Genomic DNA, 19,867 nt, shown 5'->3' with positions numbered 1-19,867 from the left:
ACGAGCTCAGCTCACTGGTTTATTGGGTTATTTCCCATAGTTCAAAAGCCACTGACTTGGACTGTGCTTGTCACTTTGTAACCAGTTGGCCTGGTCAAGTATAAGCAGTCTATGACAGCAATAATCAGAAATGTCACCAAATAAAAGACATTCTAAGATGATGCCTTTGCTGACTGCAAAGTTCCTGCTCACATTGCCCACACATTAGACTGGGACAGGATGACCAATGACGTCGAGCAATGAAAGCAGGGGCCAGGTGCGGGGACTCACGCCTGTAATCTCAGCACGGTGGGAGGCCGAGGCAGGTGGATCGCCTGAGGTCAGGAGTTCAAGACCAGCCTGACCCACATGGTGAAACCTCGTCTCTACTAAAAATACAAAATTAGCCAGGTGTGGTGGCGCATGCAGGACAATCGCTTGAACCTGGGTGGTGGAGGTTGTAGTGAGCTGAGATGACGCCGCTGCTCTCCAGCCTGGGCAACAAAGGCAAAACTCCACCTCAAAAAAAAAAAAAAAAAAAAAAGAGAGAGAGAATGAAAGCAGAATGCCACCGTGGGCCATGCGGGCAGCTGAACCACAGTCACACCAATGGAGACCGGAATGGCCTCCAGTCTTCATCCTGCCTCAAACCCACGGTGGCTTGCACTTTCTTGGCTAGTGGACAAATAACACATCAACCAGGTAAACTTCATGACAGCTTCCCTGTAAGAGAACTTCCAAGTCTTGTTGGCAACAACTCACAAATGCAAGGAAAATCTCCCTATAACATACTAAAAAGGTAACCATTCACTTTGATTTAAATGCCTCCGACAAAGACATGTTAAATGATAATGAATGACAATCACTAAGTTTGTAGCCTCAGCACCAAGGTTAATGAGCAAAGTGCCCAAAGTAAATAACCTACAGTTACAAAACAGTCCTACGAAACTTACAAAAACATTAAACGTTGCAACACAAAATAGAAAAGTTGTGTGTTATTGTTCTCTAGAGGGACAGATGTATATATAAAGGGGAGTTTATTTAGGAGTATTGACTCACAAGATGAGGTCCCACAATAGGCCATCTGCAAGCTGAGGAGCAAGAAAGCCAGTCCCAGTCCCACAGCTGAAGAACGTGGAGTCCGATGTTCAAGGGCAGGAAGCATCCAGCATAGGAGAAAGATGGAGGCCAGGAGACTAGTCTTTCCAGATTCTTCTGCCTGCTTTTATTCTGGCCACGCTGGCAGCTGATTATTAGATGGTGCCCACCCAGATTGAGGGCGGGTCTGCCTTCCCCAGCCCACTGACTCAAATGTTCATCTCCTTGGCAACACCCTTACAGACACACCCAGAAACAAGACTTTGCATCCTTCAGTCCAACCAAGTTGACACTCAGTATTAACCATCACAAGTTGAGCGCAAAATCTCAAGAATAGCTAACAGGGACAGACCCGCAATTCACTTGGAACCCTAGAGAATGTCTGGATTTGGCCGGGCGCGGTGGCTCAAGCCTGTAATCCCAGCACTTTGGGAGGCCGAGACGGGCGGATCACGAGGTCAGGAGATCGAGACCATCCTGGCTAACACTGTGAAACCCCATCTCTACTAAAAATACAAAAAACTAGCCGGGCGAGGTGGCGGCGCCTGTAGTCCAGCTACTCGGGAGGCTGAGGCAGGAGAATGGCGCGAACCCGGGAGGCGGAGCTTGCAGTGAGCTGAGATCCGGCCACTGCACTCCAGCCTGGGCGACAGAACGAGACTCTGTCTCAGAAAAAAAAAAAAAAGCCGGGCGCGGTGGCTCAAGCCTGTAATCCCAGCACTTTGGAGGCGAGACGGGCGGATCACGAGGTCAGGAATCGACCCATCCTGGCTAACATGGTGAAACCCCGTCTCTACTAAAAATACAAAAAAAACTAGCCGGGCGACGTGGCGGGCGCCTGTGGTCCCAGCTGCTCGGGAGGCTGAGGCAGGAGAATGGCGTGAACCCGGGAGCGGAGCTTGCAGTGAGCTGAGATCCGGCCACTGCACTCCAGCCTGGGCGGCAGAGCAAGACTCCGTCTCAAAAAAAAAAAAAAAAAAAAAAAAAAAAAAGAGAATGTCTGGATTTGCTAGAATCACCTAATTCTGTATCCCTGGGCCAATTATTCACTTGAAGGACCGTATTCCGCCCTGCTCTGGGTTTCCCTGTCTGTGGCTGGGCGTGTGCTGATCCTGCCTGAGCAAAAAAAAAAACACGTGGTGGACAGCCACACGTTCATCACAAATACAATCTCAGGAGTCAGGAGGCATGAGGTTATGGGCTCTGTTTGTGTACCCCCCACCGGTATTCATCTCTGAAGCCCGAACCCCCAGTGGAATACTAGGACGTGGGGCCTTTTAGGTGTAGATGAAATCGCAAACGTGGAGGCCCACGGTGGGATGAGTGTCCTTGTAAGAGAAACAGACAAGGGCTCCCTCTGCCCTGTGCAGACACAGTGAGAAAGTGGCTGTCTCTCCAGGCCAAGCAGCAGGCCTTCCCCAGACAGGTCTGCTGGCGTCTGCTCTTGGACTTCTAGCCTCTAGAACTGTGAGAAATAAATGTTTGTTGTCTAAGCCACTCAGACTATGGTATTTTTGTTCTAACAGCCCAAACCAACACAGGGGTTTTGCAAGCTGTCTCGCTAGCGCTAGTTTGCATTTTTCTATCAGCATAGATGGGTTAACAGAGGAGCCCTTTGCTGGCTACCAGGGAGTTGAATTTAAAAGGCCAGGTACACCAGACAGGGCAGCACTCCTCAGAGCAGATGTGTTACTGCCAGCTTTCACCGGCAGACCAGCATACGGCAATGTCCCACTGGAGTGAATCTCGAACCACTCTTCAAAGGGACTTGGGAGCTTTCAAAGGGAATTTTAGAGCGCAATCATTTCCAACTTATTTTGGGACTGATAAAATATGTATCTTAGCAAACGAAAGATGCTGGAGAAACCACTGAACGATATCTGAGAGAAATCTTCTGAATATACCGGACAGCTTTTAAGACTTACAAGCAGGTTGGTGGACCTAATAAATACATGCTTTGTTTGGCCTCTCGTTCCAGCTTCCTGTGCAAAGGCTTTCCCAGATGGGAAGGCCCCTTTCCAGAGAGGACACTCAATCTCACACACATGGGACACGGCAGTGACAAAGACACTTTATACTGTGGAGGGTGAATGATCAACACCAGTCATGGAAGCTGGGGGCAGAGTGAGGATGAATAAGTCACCAAGGACAGAGGGCCAGAGCTGGGTCAAGCATCACAACATACACATTCAACCAAGTGCTTTAGGATGGGTTTTATCTTTTCACGGGCTTATTGCTGCTGGTGTGCGTGGTTGCCCCAAAGTTAATCTGACTTCCATGGGAACTGTACATTATTTTAATGAGAAGCTAATTACAATACTGTGTCCAGAGTTGGTTCCTTCTGGTGGGTTGGCGGTCTCACTGACTTCAAGAGTGAAGCCGCAGACCTTCGTGGTGAGTGTTACAGCTCTTAAAGAAGGCACGGACCCAAAGAGTGAGCAGCAGTAAGATTTATTGTGAAGAGCAAAAGAACAAGGCTTCCACAGCGTGGAAGGCGACCCAAACTTGCCGCTGCTTGCTGGGGTGGCCAGCTTTTATTCCCTTGTCCCCTCCCATGTTCTGTTTTTGTCCTATCAGAGTGCCCTTTGTTCAGTCCTCCCCACGATTGGCTACTTCTAGACTCCTGCTGATTGGTACGTTTTACATAGCACTGATTGGTGCATTTTACAAATCTCTTGCTAGCTAGAGCGCTGATTGGTGCATTTTACAAACCTATTGCTAGTTACCGAGGGCTGACTCCTGCATTTTACAATCCTAGCTACTGAGTGCTGATTGGTGCATTTTATAATACTTTTATAAGACAGAAAAGTTCTCCAAGTCCCCGCTGGACCCAGAACTCCAGCTGGCTTCACCTCTCAATATGACTTATAATTCAGCCAAGCAAATCGAAAGAGAATTACAAAGGGTAAGTAGGTTAGACACTTGTACAGTAAGTTTAGGAATCTCTGCACCCTGGGATGGCACCAGCCTACAATTAGAAACACCAGACGGTAAGAGGAAGAACTTGAAAGGCTCAGTCCACATTAAAACCTCTTCTCTGTAGATCTCAGGACACTACAATCAATCATCCACATAGGGCCAGAAGCCGGGGCACAGGCACCCTCTCACATGACATCCCTCTCTCCACGTCTTCCATCTTAGGCTTCCTTCCCACTGCTGAGGGTGGCGTCTAGAGGCATCGCTAAGCCACCCCAGTGGCACTCAATTGAAGAACGTTTAGCCTTGATCTACGGCAACTATTTCGGTTGCTGGGCTAAAGGGATGAGGAGCGGAAGGGGAAAAAACCTCCTCCTTCCTGCCAATCGAAGAGTCAAAACTTTCATTTACCCAAATCACTACTTAATCCATTTGAAAATACTAAACAAACATAACCTGAGTGGTGGTTCAGCTTCCACAAACACGTCGACCTGACTGAAGGGCAGGTTTTAATTCTGGAGACAAACTCGTGCCCCCATGAATTCGTTACCCGAAAAGGCATTCGCAAAGAAGCACGCACACCTTTAAACCAACTTTGTGATTTTTATTGATGGGCGACAACTTTATACTCCTAGATATCACTAAACTGTGTACAATTAGGGACGCAGCATTAGAGAAGAGCAGACAGCAGAATTAAACAGAGCAGACTGAAGGAGAGATCTTCATTATTTGCCCAGTTTTCATTATGTGTACACAGAAGCATGAATGCAATTTGAAATCTTTTAATGGCAATAAAGTTACAATCACCCATCTATGTAGACTAACATTTTAACTCCAAATATTTGATCTGCAATGTGTACGTAAGCAGTTTCTCTCCACACAATTATTAAAATTTTTCCTGTTAGGAACCAGCAACTTATTTTTTATGTTTATTTTTCTTTTGAAGTAAGAACTAGTTCTTCTTTGATAACTGGCTCATTTTTATCATTTATCAAAAACTAAAGGGTAGGGAAGAAAAGTGTGATGGATTAAAAAATTTCTTTTTTAAGGAAAGATAAAATTCATTTTCACAAATTTACAAGTGTTGTTGCTGGTGCAGGATTTATTCTACTAAGCAATGAGACTGGGGATCAAATCCGCTTTCTTATCTCAGGAATCAGCATTATTTCAGAAATATGGGTTTTTGTGGATTTTCTAAAATCAAGCAACAGTCTGTTTCAACCAAGTGATTTTGATTTGGAAGAGTCAACAGGAACTATGTTGTGCACGAACCCCAAGGCATCTCCTTTTCATTCTAGCCCACTTTTGCAAAGGGAGAGTGAGTTTCTCTCTAAAGAACCACTAGAGAGAGGCGGGAAGTGAGTGTGAGGTGGCGTCCTACAAGGCGGGCACTGGGCGCACACACAGCGCACAGAGGGTTTACAGCAGGTCCACTCGGCGGTAATACAGGAGGTAGGCTGTGCGCTCAGCAGCTGCTTTCACCACCTGGTACTGGCTGATCACCTTGACTGTCTGGTCATCGATGCGCAGCCAGCCATTCAGACCGATCTGGAAGACGTCTGTAGTGTAATGGCCGCCCGTCGCACTGTTGCCGTGATGGTAGACCACTGCAAGAGAGCCCAGCAGGCGGCAGAGTGAGAACAGCACTGCACACAAATCACCACAAGTCTCTGCCGACTTCCCTCCAGGGATGCATCGTATGTGTGAAGCCCCTCTCCAAAGCAGGTGGGACAGAGAGATGTCATCACACAAACCAATGCTATTCCAATTCAAACATGCAAGCAATCCATCATAAAAACTTTCTATAACTGCAAGGTAAGGGTAAGTCAGACAGATACACGTGTGTGCATGTACATGTATTAACGACATATCTAAAATGTCCCACACCTCACAAAGACAATCCTACACAGCCATCAGCTGTACAGACTTAAGAGACCTGCTTCATGCCCTTGGATCTGGCTGATCTAATTCTAGACTGTCCTGAAGAGATGATCTGAATCTTGGACAGAGATTATGATGTCATTTCTAACAGTGAAAAAATGGAAAACCTTAATGGCCACTAGAAGAAATGACTGAGGAGTAAATTATATGAAAATAACACAATTTATTTTTTCATGGAATAGATTAAGAATGGTGATGCAGGAATATACTTGTGGTATATTAAATGAGAAAACAAGGTCCTTAGGCCTTCCATGGCCCATTTATCCCAACGACATGGGACACGATCTCCCTGTGCGGCCCACATGGCAGGAGGGACACTGGGACTGCTAATCACGGTCGCTTGGGCGTGGAGCTGTGGTGGGGCACTGCGGAGATAGTGCTGGTAGTTACGCATTTACCTTTAAAAATTTTTCCATTTTTCTATAATAATGTTTTAACAGAACACACACACACACACACACACACACACACACACAACACACACTCACTGGTTATTTACTTTAAAAAGAGATCCTATAACCAAGAAGCCTTAGTCAAAGGCCTAAAAAAAAAATCTGTTAGAAGATGTCATGAAAACATGAAAAGACAGCCACATCCTCCACTTCTATGGAGCAGAGGGGTGAGGTCTGCCTGGCCAGCAGCGGACATCAGCCTGGGGAAGGCGGCAGTCCGGCGGCATTTCAGGAGGAGTGACAAGGAAGCCTGCTAAGCTGCGTCCACCATCAGTGGCACAAAAGAACAGGAACCAGGAGAGGTGCAAGACTTCACTGCTAGGAAATTTCAGCACTAAAACAAGGTCAAACATCACCAGGTCCTAGTTGCAACTGTCACGTGGAGGGGCTAAATGACGGCAGGAGGCCTGAGTCCTCTCTGGGCCAGGGACCTTGGCTGGCTAGAGGACAGTGCTCATGACTGAGGCCACCAGTCAGACTCCTGGGCTCTGCACAAAGAAATTCTCCGTGAAGGGACCCCGGAAGAGACTGAACAGCACAGAGACAGCAGCCTATACAGTGGAAAGTCAGTGACACAGTCCATCCAAGGGCACAGCTTCATCCCGTACTGCACAAGTCACAGCCATCCTGTGAAAGGGCAGGAAGCACCCATGACAGCAGCATGTCCCCCAGATCCCAAGTTCACTTTGAGACTTCTGTCCTGGGTCTTCACGTCACGGGCCTAACTGACTGCGCTCAGAGTTTTGTTTCAAAGCAACCGTCAGCAGAATTTGTAGGACTTGGGGGTTTTACGCATTTGTCTTTCCCACAAGACATCTCCATTCTAAAATTTCAAGGGGGGACTGCATGTCACCATTCTAGTTTCGTAAGCAGCAGCCCAGATAACTAGCCCAGGCTGAGCCATGTGTCACTCGCACCTGCAAGCCCGCCTGACAGGAGCACTGAGAACCGGCTCAAAGTTCGTGTGCGAGACTGCTTCTCCCGGGCGCCACCATCACAGCAGTTCTTAAAAAGTGTTCCTCTGCTCATTCTACAGGTAATTCTAACCAGTCCAGTGACCTCATTTCCAAGATCAGAACATGCTTCCAGCCTGGCCAACAGGGCGAAACCACGTCTTTATTCAAAATACAAAAATTAGCTGGATGTGGTGTAATCCGGCCACTGGGGAGGCTGAGGTACGAGAATCACTTGAATCTGGGAGGCGGAGGTTACAGTGAATGGAGATTGTGCCACTGCACTCCAGCCTGGGCAACAGAGTGAAACGGCATCTCAAAAAAGAATGGGTTAAGGGGTGAGGATTCAGGATGGCAGGGGAGAGCAACCCAGGCCCAGGTCCTGGGGTCCTGGGGCATGGCAGGTTGCAGAGTGGGGAGGGGTGTGTGTGCTCACACTGGGGCCCTAACCAGGAGACAAGCAATCCCCAGCCCCTGCCCCTGCCCAGTGATGTTCCCCACAAGAGCCCCCAGGGGAAGAGGTGCAGGGAGAAGGCAGAGAAACTGCTGGCCACCCACTGGGACCTGGGTGCCAGACTCCAAGGAGCCAGGCTGGATACTGGCTGGCTGCAGAGTCTGAGGACTCAGACGTTCCATTCCAGGCAGGGGACGGACAGGGCTGGAGACACCCATGAGCACGTGGTGCCCATGGCCATCCTGTCTGAGGCCCAGCAAGTGGAGGAGGAATTGTGATCAGGGGGAGAAAAGGAAAGAGAGTCAAAAGGAAGAGTGAATAGCGAGAGACAGAGAGAGTAATGTGGCCCTGAGCCTCACCAACTGGGCCCTCACCCCTGGGGCCCTCACCCATGGGCCCCTCACTCCTGGCCCCCACCCCTAGGCCCTCACCCCTGGGGCCCTCACCCCTGGCCCCCACCCCTAGGCCCTCACCCCTGGGGCCCTCACCCCTGGGGCCCTCACCCCTGGCCCCCCCCCTGGGGCCCTCACCCCTAGGGCCCTTACCCCTGGCCCCCACCCCTGGGGCCCTCACCCCTGGCGCCCTCACCCCTGGGGCCCTCACCCCTGGCCCCCACCCCTGGCCCCCACCCCTAGGCCCTCACCCACTGGCCAAACTTCCTAAAACACTGGGTGTGAGGTGAGGCAGAAAGGAGCTTGAAGCCCTGCTCTGCCACTGCAGGCCAGAGTGGTGAGTTTTTTCCTTGAGTTCTGGTTGATTCTTTTATAAAATGGGAATCCCACCTTCCATCTCCTAGGACACATGTAAGGAATAAAAGAATGATATCCTGGGAAGAGGTTCAATACATGTGTGAAGGTCAATAAATGGCAGTGTTATGTACGATACAAACAGCTCACCAAAGGCCACACCAGAGGAGGAAAGACATAGAAGCCAGAAACATGTAATCAAAACAGCCTGGGAAGCAAACAGAAGTGCTGCACACAGCAACGATCCAAAGAGGCAAAGACTCAGAGGCATAAAACACGAGGCTACAAGAGAGAGGAGGATAAAAGGGTAGACAGAATGGAAAGGGAAGGTGTGGAAGAAAAACTGATACTGCAGGGAGCCTAAGCCAAGAGACAGAAGAGGTCTCAAGGCCCACGCCACCCATGAGGGAACAGGGGGTGCCATTCGCCCTCTTGGGAGATTTCTCATGAGCGACTGGGGGACCTGGCCACCGAGGGGCTTGTGTAGTCAGGCCCACCCTCTCAAGCGTCCCTAACAATATCTATGGAGGAGGACGCAGGGATCACCGGCTGGGGGCGCGCTCGCCCAACCTGGCCGGGAGACCAGGTGTCGTGGAAACTCCGCAGCACTGCCACCCACAGGCGCCACAAGCGCAGCAGGGAGAGGTCACATTCTCCAACAGCCAGCCTGGGAGCCTGAAACTCCCTCCTCTGACTCAAAGACAGAAATGTTCACTTTGAGCAAGGTCTTCTGCTATCTCTCCTCAGGGCCAAGATGATAATCTGTCATCTACGCAGAGTTTCAGGTAAAACTCTCACACGACTCCCTGACTCACAAGGCCACAGGATACTTCTAAGTAGAGCATCTGGTTGCTATGCTAAGTTGTGTTTCAGCAAAATTGTGCCCACATATAATTCCTTTCATCAGTGTTTTATTGAAGAAGTAATGTACAAATTTACTCACCTGCAAAGAGCCGATAGGTTCTGTGGCATTTAAAATTCTTATTTTTAACCCCTGGAGAAAGCAGTTCTGGAAAACAAAATATCAATGGCTTGAAGCACTTTTAGAAAGGCTCAGGGTAACAGCAGCAAAAAATGGCTAACAACACACTCCCCAGCAAGGAAACCACCTGTTAGACCAGGAACAAAACAACACTTCATCCCTTTAGTTGCATAAAAACTGACTCATGAGGAAAACGAGCCATGTGAAGCAGCAGGACACAAAATGCGCAGCCAGCCCTCTAAAGAAACAGGAGCAATGGTCGAGGCTGTGATGTGCCTGCGGGAGGCCCCTTAAAAGCAGGTGCTCCACAAAATGGGAAAGAAAAAAGCTGCTGACTTAAAAACAAAACAGTTATGAAACATCCAATAATTAAAATATTTTACATGAGTCAGATCATAAAACTTCAATTACAGGCTGGGCATGGTGGCTCACGCCTGTAATCCCAGCACTTTGGGAGGCTGAGGTGGGCAGATCACGAGTTCAGGAGATCGAGGCCATCCTGGCTAACACAGTGAAACTCCATCTCTACTAAAAATACAAAAAATTAGCCAGGCGTGGTGGCACGTGGCTGTTGTCTCAGCTACTCGGGAGGCTGAGGCAGGAGAATCACCTGAACATGGGAGGTGGACATTGCAGCGAGCTGAGATCACGCCACTGTACTCCAGTCTGGGTGACAGAGCAAGACGAAGAAAAACAAAAAACAAACAAACAAAAAAAACTTCAATTAAAGAACAGCAACACGATTTCTCCAAATAGGAACCAGTCTACCAGCTACTACGAGGTGCGAACTCCCTGCTCTTACTTACTGCGTGCAGAAGTACCACTTACATGGACACAAGAGTCCATCGATGGTGCGCTGTTCGAGGCAGCCATCAGTGGTTCCTTCTCTACTGCCTACCCAATGACCTAAGTGAGGTCCTCTTGTCCCCATTTCTGTTTTTTTTTTTTTTTTTTTTTGAGATGGAATCTTGCTCTGTTGCCCAGGCTGGAGTGCAGTGGCATGATCTCAGTTCACTGCAACCTCTGCTTCCCGGGTTAAAGCGATTTTCCTGCCTCAGCCTCCCAAGTAGCTGGGATTACAGGCGCCCGCCACCATGACAGGCTAATTTTTGTGTTTTTAGAAGAGACAGGGTTTCACCACATTGTCAGGCTGGTCTCGAACTCCTGACCTCAGGTGATCGGCCTGCCTCGGCCTCCCAAAGTGCTGGGATTACAGGCGTGAGCCACTGCGCCCAGCACCCATTTATGTCATATTTTGATAACGTATTAGAGGTAGCAGCTGATATAAAAATACAGCAAGCAAGAAAAGATATAAAAATAAAATCACTGTAGAAAAATATCCAAGTCAGCTCAGACAGCTGATCTGGAGGCGAGTGAAGATGCAGGAGCAGAGGTCGAGGATGCCTTCTTTGACTCAGCCAGCATTCTAGGTTTCCAGATGGACAGAATAAAATGGGGAGGAGGATCTGTTACATGATTCTCACTGGCATCTTTCTTCCTCTTGCTGGTCCTCAAATGGGATTAAAAAGCAATCCGCTGATGAGTGATAAAGCAGCTGGAAGTGTGAGAGCAGCAATGGACACTAAACCCAGCACAGCAGCCAAGTCCGTCAGCAGAAAGCACAGCTCTTGTGTAGAGGCCTGGGAGAGACAGTGTCTGAGTCTTCAAGGGAAGGTATAGGGCTCCCCTAGGTAGAGAGGAAGCCGGCTAGAAACCAGCCATGCCCACAGTTCCTGGGTCATCTACATGGAAGCAGGTGTGAGGTGGGGTTGCTGTGCTGGGGGAGGAAGGGGAAGAGGGCTTCTCAGTTCAGGTTTGTTCCTCTACAAGACCCAGGAGGGAGGTCCAGTGTCCTCTCTTCTGCTTCCCAGACACCTCAATATTCTGAGAATCCTCTCTAGCTAATCACAGTCCCAATCAAGCCTCAGTGTTGTACTATACGTTTTCACAAATTCTGAAGCTTTCAAGAAAAGTCTTCTTGAAGCTGTGCTTTTACCAAGATGCCTTTAACCCGGGCTCTTTAAAACTGCTTCCAAAAAGTGCTGAGCCCATGACCTGACAGAGACTTGAGGCTGGTAAGTGCCACATGTCTTACTTGTGCACCACCACAACTAGAGGTTAGAAGGGACTCTTACTGCCTATGAGAAATCATTCTTACCTCACTAAAAAGCCACCTAACCGGGCTAGTCAACACAGCTGTTAATACTCAGTGTAAGGCCAATTATGCCCCATTCATCCCTGAAATGTTCACAGAAAAGTGATATTCTTTTTGATAGACAAAAGCTCCTATTTTTCTAATCTAGTAAGATTATAGAGTTTAGTTATTTTTGCCTCTGTTTTTTTTAACAGGCCATTTTCATGAGAATTTTAGTATTAAGGTCTATTACAAGTTAGGAAACTTAAAACAAGTCCAAGTCCAGCAAGAGAATGTCCTCACTCTTGGCATCATAAAGAAATGCTACAGAGTTGAGCTACTGATCTGCAGGAGTGCATCACCACGAACACTCCCGACCTCATGTATGCATTACCTTTACTAATTTCCAAGTCCACAGGATATTCAATATTTTTGATAAGCTTCTGGCACCCACCAGTCTTCTCATAAACGAATCGTTTCAGGTGTAGCACGAGGACAGGAGGGAGTTTTTCCAGAGTCACTCTTCGACTTATCTCAACCTAAGACACAAAGCACACCAGGACACACCGTCCCTGTCTTACTTGCAACAGCTGACAACACATCCACCTTCTGCTCAAAGATGTCCTGAGGGCTGAGGCCTGAGAGTTCTCTGGCAGGGCTTCATGGCTTTTCCTGCCTCGCAGAAGCTCTGAGACTCTACCAATGCTCCTCTTAAGAAAATGCACATGGCCAGGTGCAGTGGCTCACGCCTATTAATCCCAGCACTGTGGGAGGCTGAGACACGCAGATCACCTGAGGTCGGGAGTTCGAGACCAGGCTGGTCAACATGGTGAAACCCCCGTCTCTACTAAAAATACAAAATTAGCCAGGCGTGGTGGTGGGCGCCTGTAACCCCAGCTACTTGGGTAGCAGAGGCAAGAGAATCGCTTGAGAGGTGGAGGTTGCAGCGAAGCTGAGTTCGCGCCACTGTACTCCAGCCTGGGCAACACCGTGAGACCTTGTCTCAGAGAAAAAGAAAAAAGAAAAAAGAAAAGGAAGAGAAATGCACACATTCCGGTAAGCACAACTGCAGAGAGTCTCTTGGGTACCTGAAGTCCAGCTGTAAACTCTTAAGTTAAGAACTTTACTCTGTGGCATTACCGACGAATTACCGTAAGAATTAAAAAGCTCAGTGAGCTGAGATCCGGCCACTGCACTCCAGCCCGGGCGACAGAGCAAGACTCTGTCTCAAAAAAAAAAGCTAACTTAGTACCACCTTATTTATGTACTGACTCCTCCACCTTTTGTTTTGGGAGGGAGTTCTCACGCTGTCACCCAGGCTGGAGTGCAGTGGTGCAATCTCCGCTCACTGCAACCTCTGTCTCCCGGGTTCAAGCGATTCTCCTGTCTCAGCCTCCTGAGTAGCTGGGATTATAGGCTTCCACCACCACATCTGGCTAATTTTTGTATTTTTAGTAAAGAAGGGGTTTCACCACGTTGTCCGGGCTGGTCTTGAACTCCTGACTTCAGGTGATCCACACACCTCAGCCTCCCAAAGCGCTGAGATTACAGGCCTGAGCCACCACGCTCGACCTAGTACTGACCCATTTTAAAATAACTCTGATAGTACTGATAAAACTGCTACCAGTATGCTTTTTCAATTAGATGGGGTTTTTTTGTTTTTGTTTTTTGAGACAGGATTTCACTCTGGTTGCCCATGCTAGAGTGCAATGGCATGATGACCACTCACTGCAGCCTTGACTTCCTGGGCTCAGGTGATTCTCCCACCTCAGCCTCCCAAGTAGCTGGGACTACAGCCATGAGCCCAGCTGGTCTTGAACTCCTGGACTTAAGCAATCTGCTCGCCTCAGTCTCCCAAAGTGCTGGGATTCCAGGCCAATCAGATGTTTTAAATAACCTTTAAAGCTATTTATTCTAATAATGAGTTGTATTAATTTAATCTGTTCCTGAAGTACTTTCACAGGTCTAATGAATGCTGCTTTTAAATAAAGTCAGGTTTTTTGTTAGTAAGATGCATCTTTACAAATAACACTTAATCCCTTTATCTATCATTCTCTGTACTTACAAACTTTTTGATGCTTCCCATATTCATTTGGATAATACTTTTGTTTTTTTTGAGGCAGAGTCTTGCTCCGTCACCTAGGCTGGAGTGCAGTGGTGTGATCTCAGCTCACTGCAACCTCCACCTCCCAGGTTCAAGTGATTCTCCTGCCTCAGCCTCCTGAGTAGCTGGGATTACAGGTGCACACCACCATGCCCAGTTACTTTTTGTATTTTTAGTAGAGATGGGGTTTCAACATGTCGGCCAGGATGGTCTCGATCTCTTGAGACTTCGTGATCTGCCTGCCTCAGCCTCCCAAAGTGCTGGGATGACAGGCGTGACCCACTGCGTCCGGCCTGGAGAATACTTTTTGTGTGAGTAATTTAAAAGTACCAATCCAAAAGATAGCAGCATTATAACACAATTAAAAAACTGTCAGAGAACTAGATTGAAAGCATTTTCAAGGGTATTAGGCAAGCTCATAAGTCATCACTGGCTGGGTTTATTAACCTTCCAGACCCTTCCATGCCTGTCTTCCCACCTAGACTAAGGTCCTAGGAGCAAAAACCACCTCGCACAGCTCCACATTCCCATGCGTCTTTATGTTCTAGTGTCTCCATAGCCAACAAGCACTTCTGAGTGAATGAAGGGTGTGAACACAGCTCAACAGTTATAAGCAGAGATGGGGACTGTAAGACCTAGTCTCCTCACTTGTGAATTAAGAGAGCAGGGCTGAATTATCTCTAGGATGCTTTTCAGTGCTTACTGATCTGTGATTTTCATGTTAACACTCTCAGTTGATTCACTAAATGGTTAATCCGAAATTATTAAATGTGTATTTTGGGTTTCCAGACAAACTGAGGCTTAATTTCCAATCACACAACAAAGGCAGACATTTTCTATACAGCAAATATTTCATATAATCCTATTTTCCCCAAAACCTTCACATGTTCCCACAGAAAGACACTTCTGATCTAAAACATAATAAAGTTGGCATTTTAAAAACTTAAAAAAAAATCACATTCAAGAAAATATGTAATGTGCTCCTTATAGATACTTCCATACAGGCTGTCCAAAACCTTCCTCGAACATCTGTTGTTCAAAGTGGTCCTGATCTCATCTGATGACACACTACAACAACCGTGCAGCCAGAACAGCTGGCAGCATTTTTTTTTTATCTTCAGGAGTCCACCAAAATGCCAGCTTTCCTTTATTTTTATTTATTTTTACATTTTAGAGACAGGGTTTCACTATCTCACAGGCTGGACTGCAGTGGCGCCATCATAGCTCAACGTAGCCTCAAAATGCTGGGCTCAGGCAATCCTCCTGCCTCAGCCTCCTAAAGTGCTAGGACTATGGGTGTGAGCCACCACACCTGGCCCACCTTCTTTCTTGAAGCCTTCCTCCAAACCTGCTATTTAGGATAAACCATTCTTTTTTCACTACCGTCTAACAACAGGCTGACAACTGCCTATGCCTCAATTCCTGCCCTCACACCACCACCCCTACCAGCCCACCCCGGCAAAGTCAAACTGTAACTGCAGCAGAAGCAAAAGAGAAAAACAGACACATTACAAAAGGGTCTTCCCTAGGTAGCCCACAGAAAGGCTGACCACCTCCCCAACAGCGTGGGTCGCCAAAGACTCCCACAGTTGGCTCAAGAAACAGCATAAGCAGAGTGGAACAGCAGCCAGGGCCAGGGAGCCATCTCTGGAGGTGCAGCTGCCACAGAAGAGAGCCTAACCGACAGAGTCATCCACAGTCAATGCACAAGTGAACCACCCAACCAACCTCCCCAACACAAATACCACTTTTTCCCTCTCTCTCTTCCACGAGGTCCACCGCCAGACTCTCCCCTTAGCTCATTCACTGAAGTCAACTACCAAGTTTCTGCCTTGGGCTCCTACTGCTTCTATTTTTTAAACAAAATCGCCCATGAGATGCAAGTCTGCAAATACGGCAGAAGATTAAGCATAACTTCTACGGTTCTCCCCCAGAGCCTGGGTGGACCAGTCCACAGCAGGACACCCCTGAGGTGCTAAGGGTCCCGATGTCCTACTTTGCTCTTTTTGACTCAGAGCACACAAGATAAGCCAAGGATAGATCCATCCCCGTCATACAACGTGATGACAAGTCTTCTACGCTGAGGCACCTTATTTTACCTTGTAGCTGCCATCCACTGCTCATTATTCAAATATCGCTTTGCAGGAATGCTATGGATTGTCCATAATTATCAGCCTGCATTCATCTCCCCAGTGCATTTTTATGAATTCACTGCCACAACCTAAGATACATAACAGAGAAGACACTCTCTGCTGCAGAGCAGGAAACAGTCATAAGCTGGCACATCTGGATAGCCAGGAACTAATCATCTCTCACAGGGCAGAATGCTATCCGTCTCGCCTGACCGAGTTGACAAGGACTCCACCAAGCTATAATCTGATAGTCTTAAATTCATGAAGACTGAAAGACTCAGGATCTTATCTTTTCCAGATCAAACCAAAGAGTAACAAGCATCAGAACAATGACTATATTATTTTTACAATGACCTGGAAGATCTACAATCAAATGCAAAACAGATGTGTTTGGAATCTCTTTGACATCCTAACTAATCTAATGAAAGTTGTACCCTACAGTATCATGAACATAAATAAGCTACTTGGCCTCTGTCAGAGGTAGTATTGATGTTGTGATACCATGATTAGATTGCCAGAAAATTAAATGTAGCTCAAGATAAACAACCCAAAGGAGATCATTACCTTGTGTAATATGATTTAGAGCTAAAAGAGGCCCTGGGATCATGTTTCAACCATTTCATTGTAAAAGCGTAAAAACTTTCAGTACAAAACGGTTAAGCAACTGATTTGAGAGGCGGAAACTCAGATCCATTTCCCCTCACTCCTAATGCTGTGTTCTTTCCACCAAACCAGAGCACCTCAGTAGAAAGGTTCAAAATCAAGTGTGAACATACCTCTTGCTTGGTTTTTGTGGTATAACCTTGGACAGATTCTCTTGCCACCAAGCTCTCCAGGGCATCCTGGACTGTGCGTATCTTGTCAGACTGGATATCCAACTGCAACGTGAAAAATGGCTGCAAAGTGGCAGATTCTTTTGAACTCTGCTGGTAAACCACAGACCTAAGAATTGAAAGCAAAAACAAAAAAATTAAGAGACCACTCCTTGCCACTTTCCCTTAAGATTAACCAAGAGGAATAAACACTGAAAATAAGATTATTCAGTATCACTTTCAAAAGACCACAGAGAAAAGCCAAAAATAAACTGAATTTAAAAATAATTATGCTGAATAGCACCTCCTTAGTATTTCTAACAACTAAATCTACCAGTTGATAAATGTTCCCAGCGCCAGTGCTCTGGAAGAAAACATATTTCATTTTCCAAATTCTTTCACCTCCTCTCCACACTGTTATTTACTGCACCAGTTCATAAACGCAGTTACCCTGCCATGGCCTCAAAATGCCGATGCTTTCCATTTTCTCCAAGTATCATAGCCTGTTCTAATAAAACAGAGGAAATCCCAAGGTAAACAGAGGATTTTTAATGGCATTTTCCTCCTATAAAAATGTCTTACAAAAAGAAGAAGGGGAGTAGGGTGTGTAGAATAAAAAACAAGTTAACATTCCAGGAAAAAAGGCTGCCACCCTTCCAAGAAGGGTGCCAGTTTGACCTTGTTTTCTTAGCTGGTTTTTCACTTCATTTTTTTTTTCTTTTTCTAAGTTTTTCTGAGTAAAAATTGTGTGTTCGGCCCATCTCTCATTTAGCCTCAGCAAGGGAACATGCCAGGGGTTCAACAAGGGCTTCTATTTCTGCAGTCTCAGTGACCTAGTTTCTAAACGGAATAAAATGGGTGTGGACAGGTACTCAGGCTTTCCAGAACAGATGTGGTGAAGAGCTCGCTAAAAGCTTTTCTGTCCAGGGTTTAATTAGGCATCTCCATGCTCCTTTACAGTATGAAGACTTCGGTGACAACAGTTCCCCTGGTTCCAGAGAGGGATGCAGCAGTGGGGAAACTTCTCATGAGAGCTGGTAGAGAAATCAACAAGAAGCCCTCTTGACTCAGTGGTCCTGTGTTTTAGCAAAGGTGGCACCAGGGAAGAAAGGTCTTCCTGGGGAAACTGAAAAACATCTGAAGAGGCTGAGTTTTAGAAGAAAATCTTCCAATTGGTGTGAATAAAGAATCATGCTTCATAATGGCTGAAAAGAAGTTCCTATGTTGTAAGAATTCCTTATCTTTGCTTTACTGTTTTTCAAAAGAAACATCAACAACCAATTTTAACACAGAGCCCCTCAGAGGATGCAGCTAGCAGCCATGGCAGAGCCATTCAGTCTGAGCCAGCAAGTCCTCCAAAGTGGATACTGCTATTTTCCACTGGTTACTCTTAGACAAATTTGGGATCTTTGAGTATGCTGACCCTCTGTGGTCTTGAAATTCTGATACCCGACCTCTGCACAAAAACCATGTTCCCAATGCCGCCATTTGAGCTGTCCCTTCATCCTTCTCTCCCATCCCGAGGGGGTGTTCCCACAATCCTAAACCAGGCTGCTGGGCTGAAGGAGCAAAGGGCACAGCCGCCCCTCACTGCTGCACGCCAATCTGCACCTCGGTGTCTCCCTGCCAACACTACATGTCCCAAGGAACCATAGGCAGTGGTCGGGGCTAGGCGTTTCCCAGGCGACAACTGACCACACAGCTGCCGTGGACACCCCACAGAGCACCAGAATAGAAAGGGGCTGGTGGAATGGAGCTCACAGCGCAGAACACAGAAGTGACTTGTTCAAGGTCACATGGCTGCTCAACTGGCTTCTAAATCCAGTTCCACGGAGGACCAGAAACCAGCTTCTGAGGGAGTCAGCGCAGGTTTCTGAGGTTCTTATTATTCACCTGTTGAAAGTTGCTGATTCAATCTCAGAACTGAGAGACTGAATCAAGTCTTGATGCCTTAAAAGGGGTGGTATTTCTTCCAGGTACACAGCATGTGGGACAACAATAGACTAAGAGTGTCACTGAAATGCCAGCCTGGGGTTATGCTGCAAGGCCTCAGAAAGGAAATCAGACCGCAATGAGGCCCTTTCAGTACTTTCGATGGGTAAACCTGCTTGGAGATGGTACAAGTTTTGCTGAATTCCACATCACAGTGGTACTGAAAAGCTCTCAGGTAAATCAAGAAAAACCTTTCCAAAGGACTTTGCGAATGGGCAAAAAGCCGGTTAAGGGAACTGGCACACAGCCAGGTGCCAGGGACTCCAGCCCAGTCACGTGTCCGTCCGTGTAAAAAAGACCTCCCTTCAGACTCCCTTCACTCTCTAGCTCACCTGGTTCCAATCAGTTCACAACAGCCAAAAAGGGAAACAACTGTCTGTGGATGGGCCAACGGATAAAGAAACTGGTGTGTATATATATACAAGGGAATACTATTCAGCTGTAAAAAAGACCCTGCCATTTGCCGCAACACGAATGAACCTGGGGAATGTCATACTAAGTTAAATAAACCAGACAGAGAAAGAAAAATACTGCATGGTCTCACTTATACATGGAATCTTAAAAAAAAAAAAAAAAGACAAAACTACAGAGATAGGGAAAACAGTGGTTCCTAGGGGTGGGGAGTGCGAATGGGTGATGTAGGTCGAAGGACACCAAGTGGCAGCTACATAGGTGAACAGGCCTAGAGATCTGATGTGGAACATTGGACAAGAGCTCCTCATAGTGCACCGTATTTGGGACTTTTGCGAAATGAGCAAAAAGCTGCTCCTGCCACGTGCACACACACACAAGGGTAATTGTGATGGGGAATGTTTATCTGCTTCACTCTAACAACTATTTTACTATCTCTATTTCATAACATCTTGTGTATACTTTAAATATACACAATTTATTAACATAAATAAATGAAATTCCTCCAGATACATTAATTTCTGCTCCTACCAAAACACATGGTTTGACTAGCTGGGCTTTTTTTTTTTTTTTTTTTTGACACAGTCTCGCTTTGTCACTCAGGCTGGAGTGCAGTGGTGTAATCTTGGCTCACTGCAACCTCTGCCTACTGGAGCCAGTTTTAATGTTGCAAGTTTTACATGCTGATGAAGTCTAATATATATATTTTTTTTTTCTCTTATGGTTATTACTTTTTTAATGATCTATCTTATGAAACCTTT

The 19,867-nt window shown here is 46.8% G+C and overlaps 1 protein-coding gene across 4 annotated transcripts in view; it reads right to left on the bottom strand.

Moving 5' to 3' along the window:
• Positions 1-4,576: 4,576 nt before the first annotated feature.
• USP10 (ubiquitin specific peptidase 10) overlaps positions 4,577-19,867 on the bottom strand; it is an 80,893-nt gene continuing 65,602 nt past the window's right edge. For 3 of the 4 annotated variants that reach the window (XM_033219185.1, XM_033219183.1, XM_033219184.1), the window contains 4 exons: positions 16,668-16,833; positions 12,050-12,194; positions 9,483-9,548; positions 4,583-5,600 (listed from right to left, as the gene is read on the bottom strand). In XM_033219185.1, coding sequence (XP_033075076.1) covers positions 5,413-5,600; positions 9,483-9,548; positions 12,050-12,194; positions 16,668-16,833 — 565 coding nt within the window. In that variant the 3' untranslated portion in view covers positions 4,583-5,412. Of the gene's footprint in view, positions 5,601-9,482; positions 9,549-12,049; positions 12,195-16,667; positions 16,834-19,867 lie in introns of all 4 variants that reach the window. The other variant, XM_033219182.1, reaches the window with a different exon arrangement.

The sequence above is a fragment of the Trachypithecus francoisi genome, unplaced genomic scaffold (assembly GCF_009764315.1).
Source record: "Trachypithecus francoisi isolate TF-2019V2 unplaced genomic scaffold, Tfra_2.0 Lachesis_group10, whole genome shotgun sequence".
Lineage (NCBI taxonomy): Eukaryota > Metazoa > Chordata > Mammalia > Primates > Cercopithecidae > Trachypithecus > Trachypithecus francoisi.
This window is presented reverse-complemented; position numbering and strand designations above follow the sequence as displayed.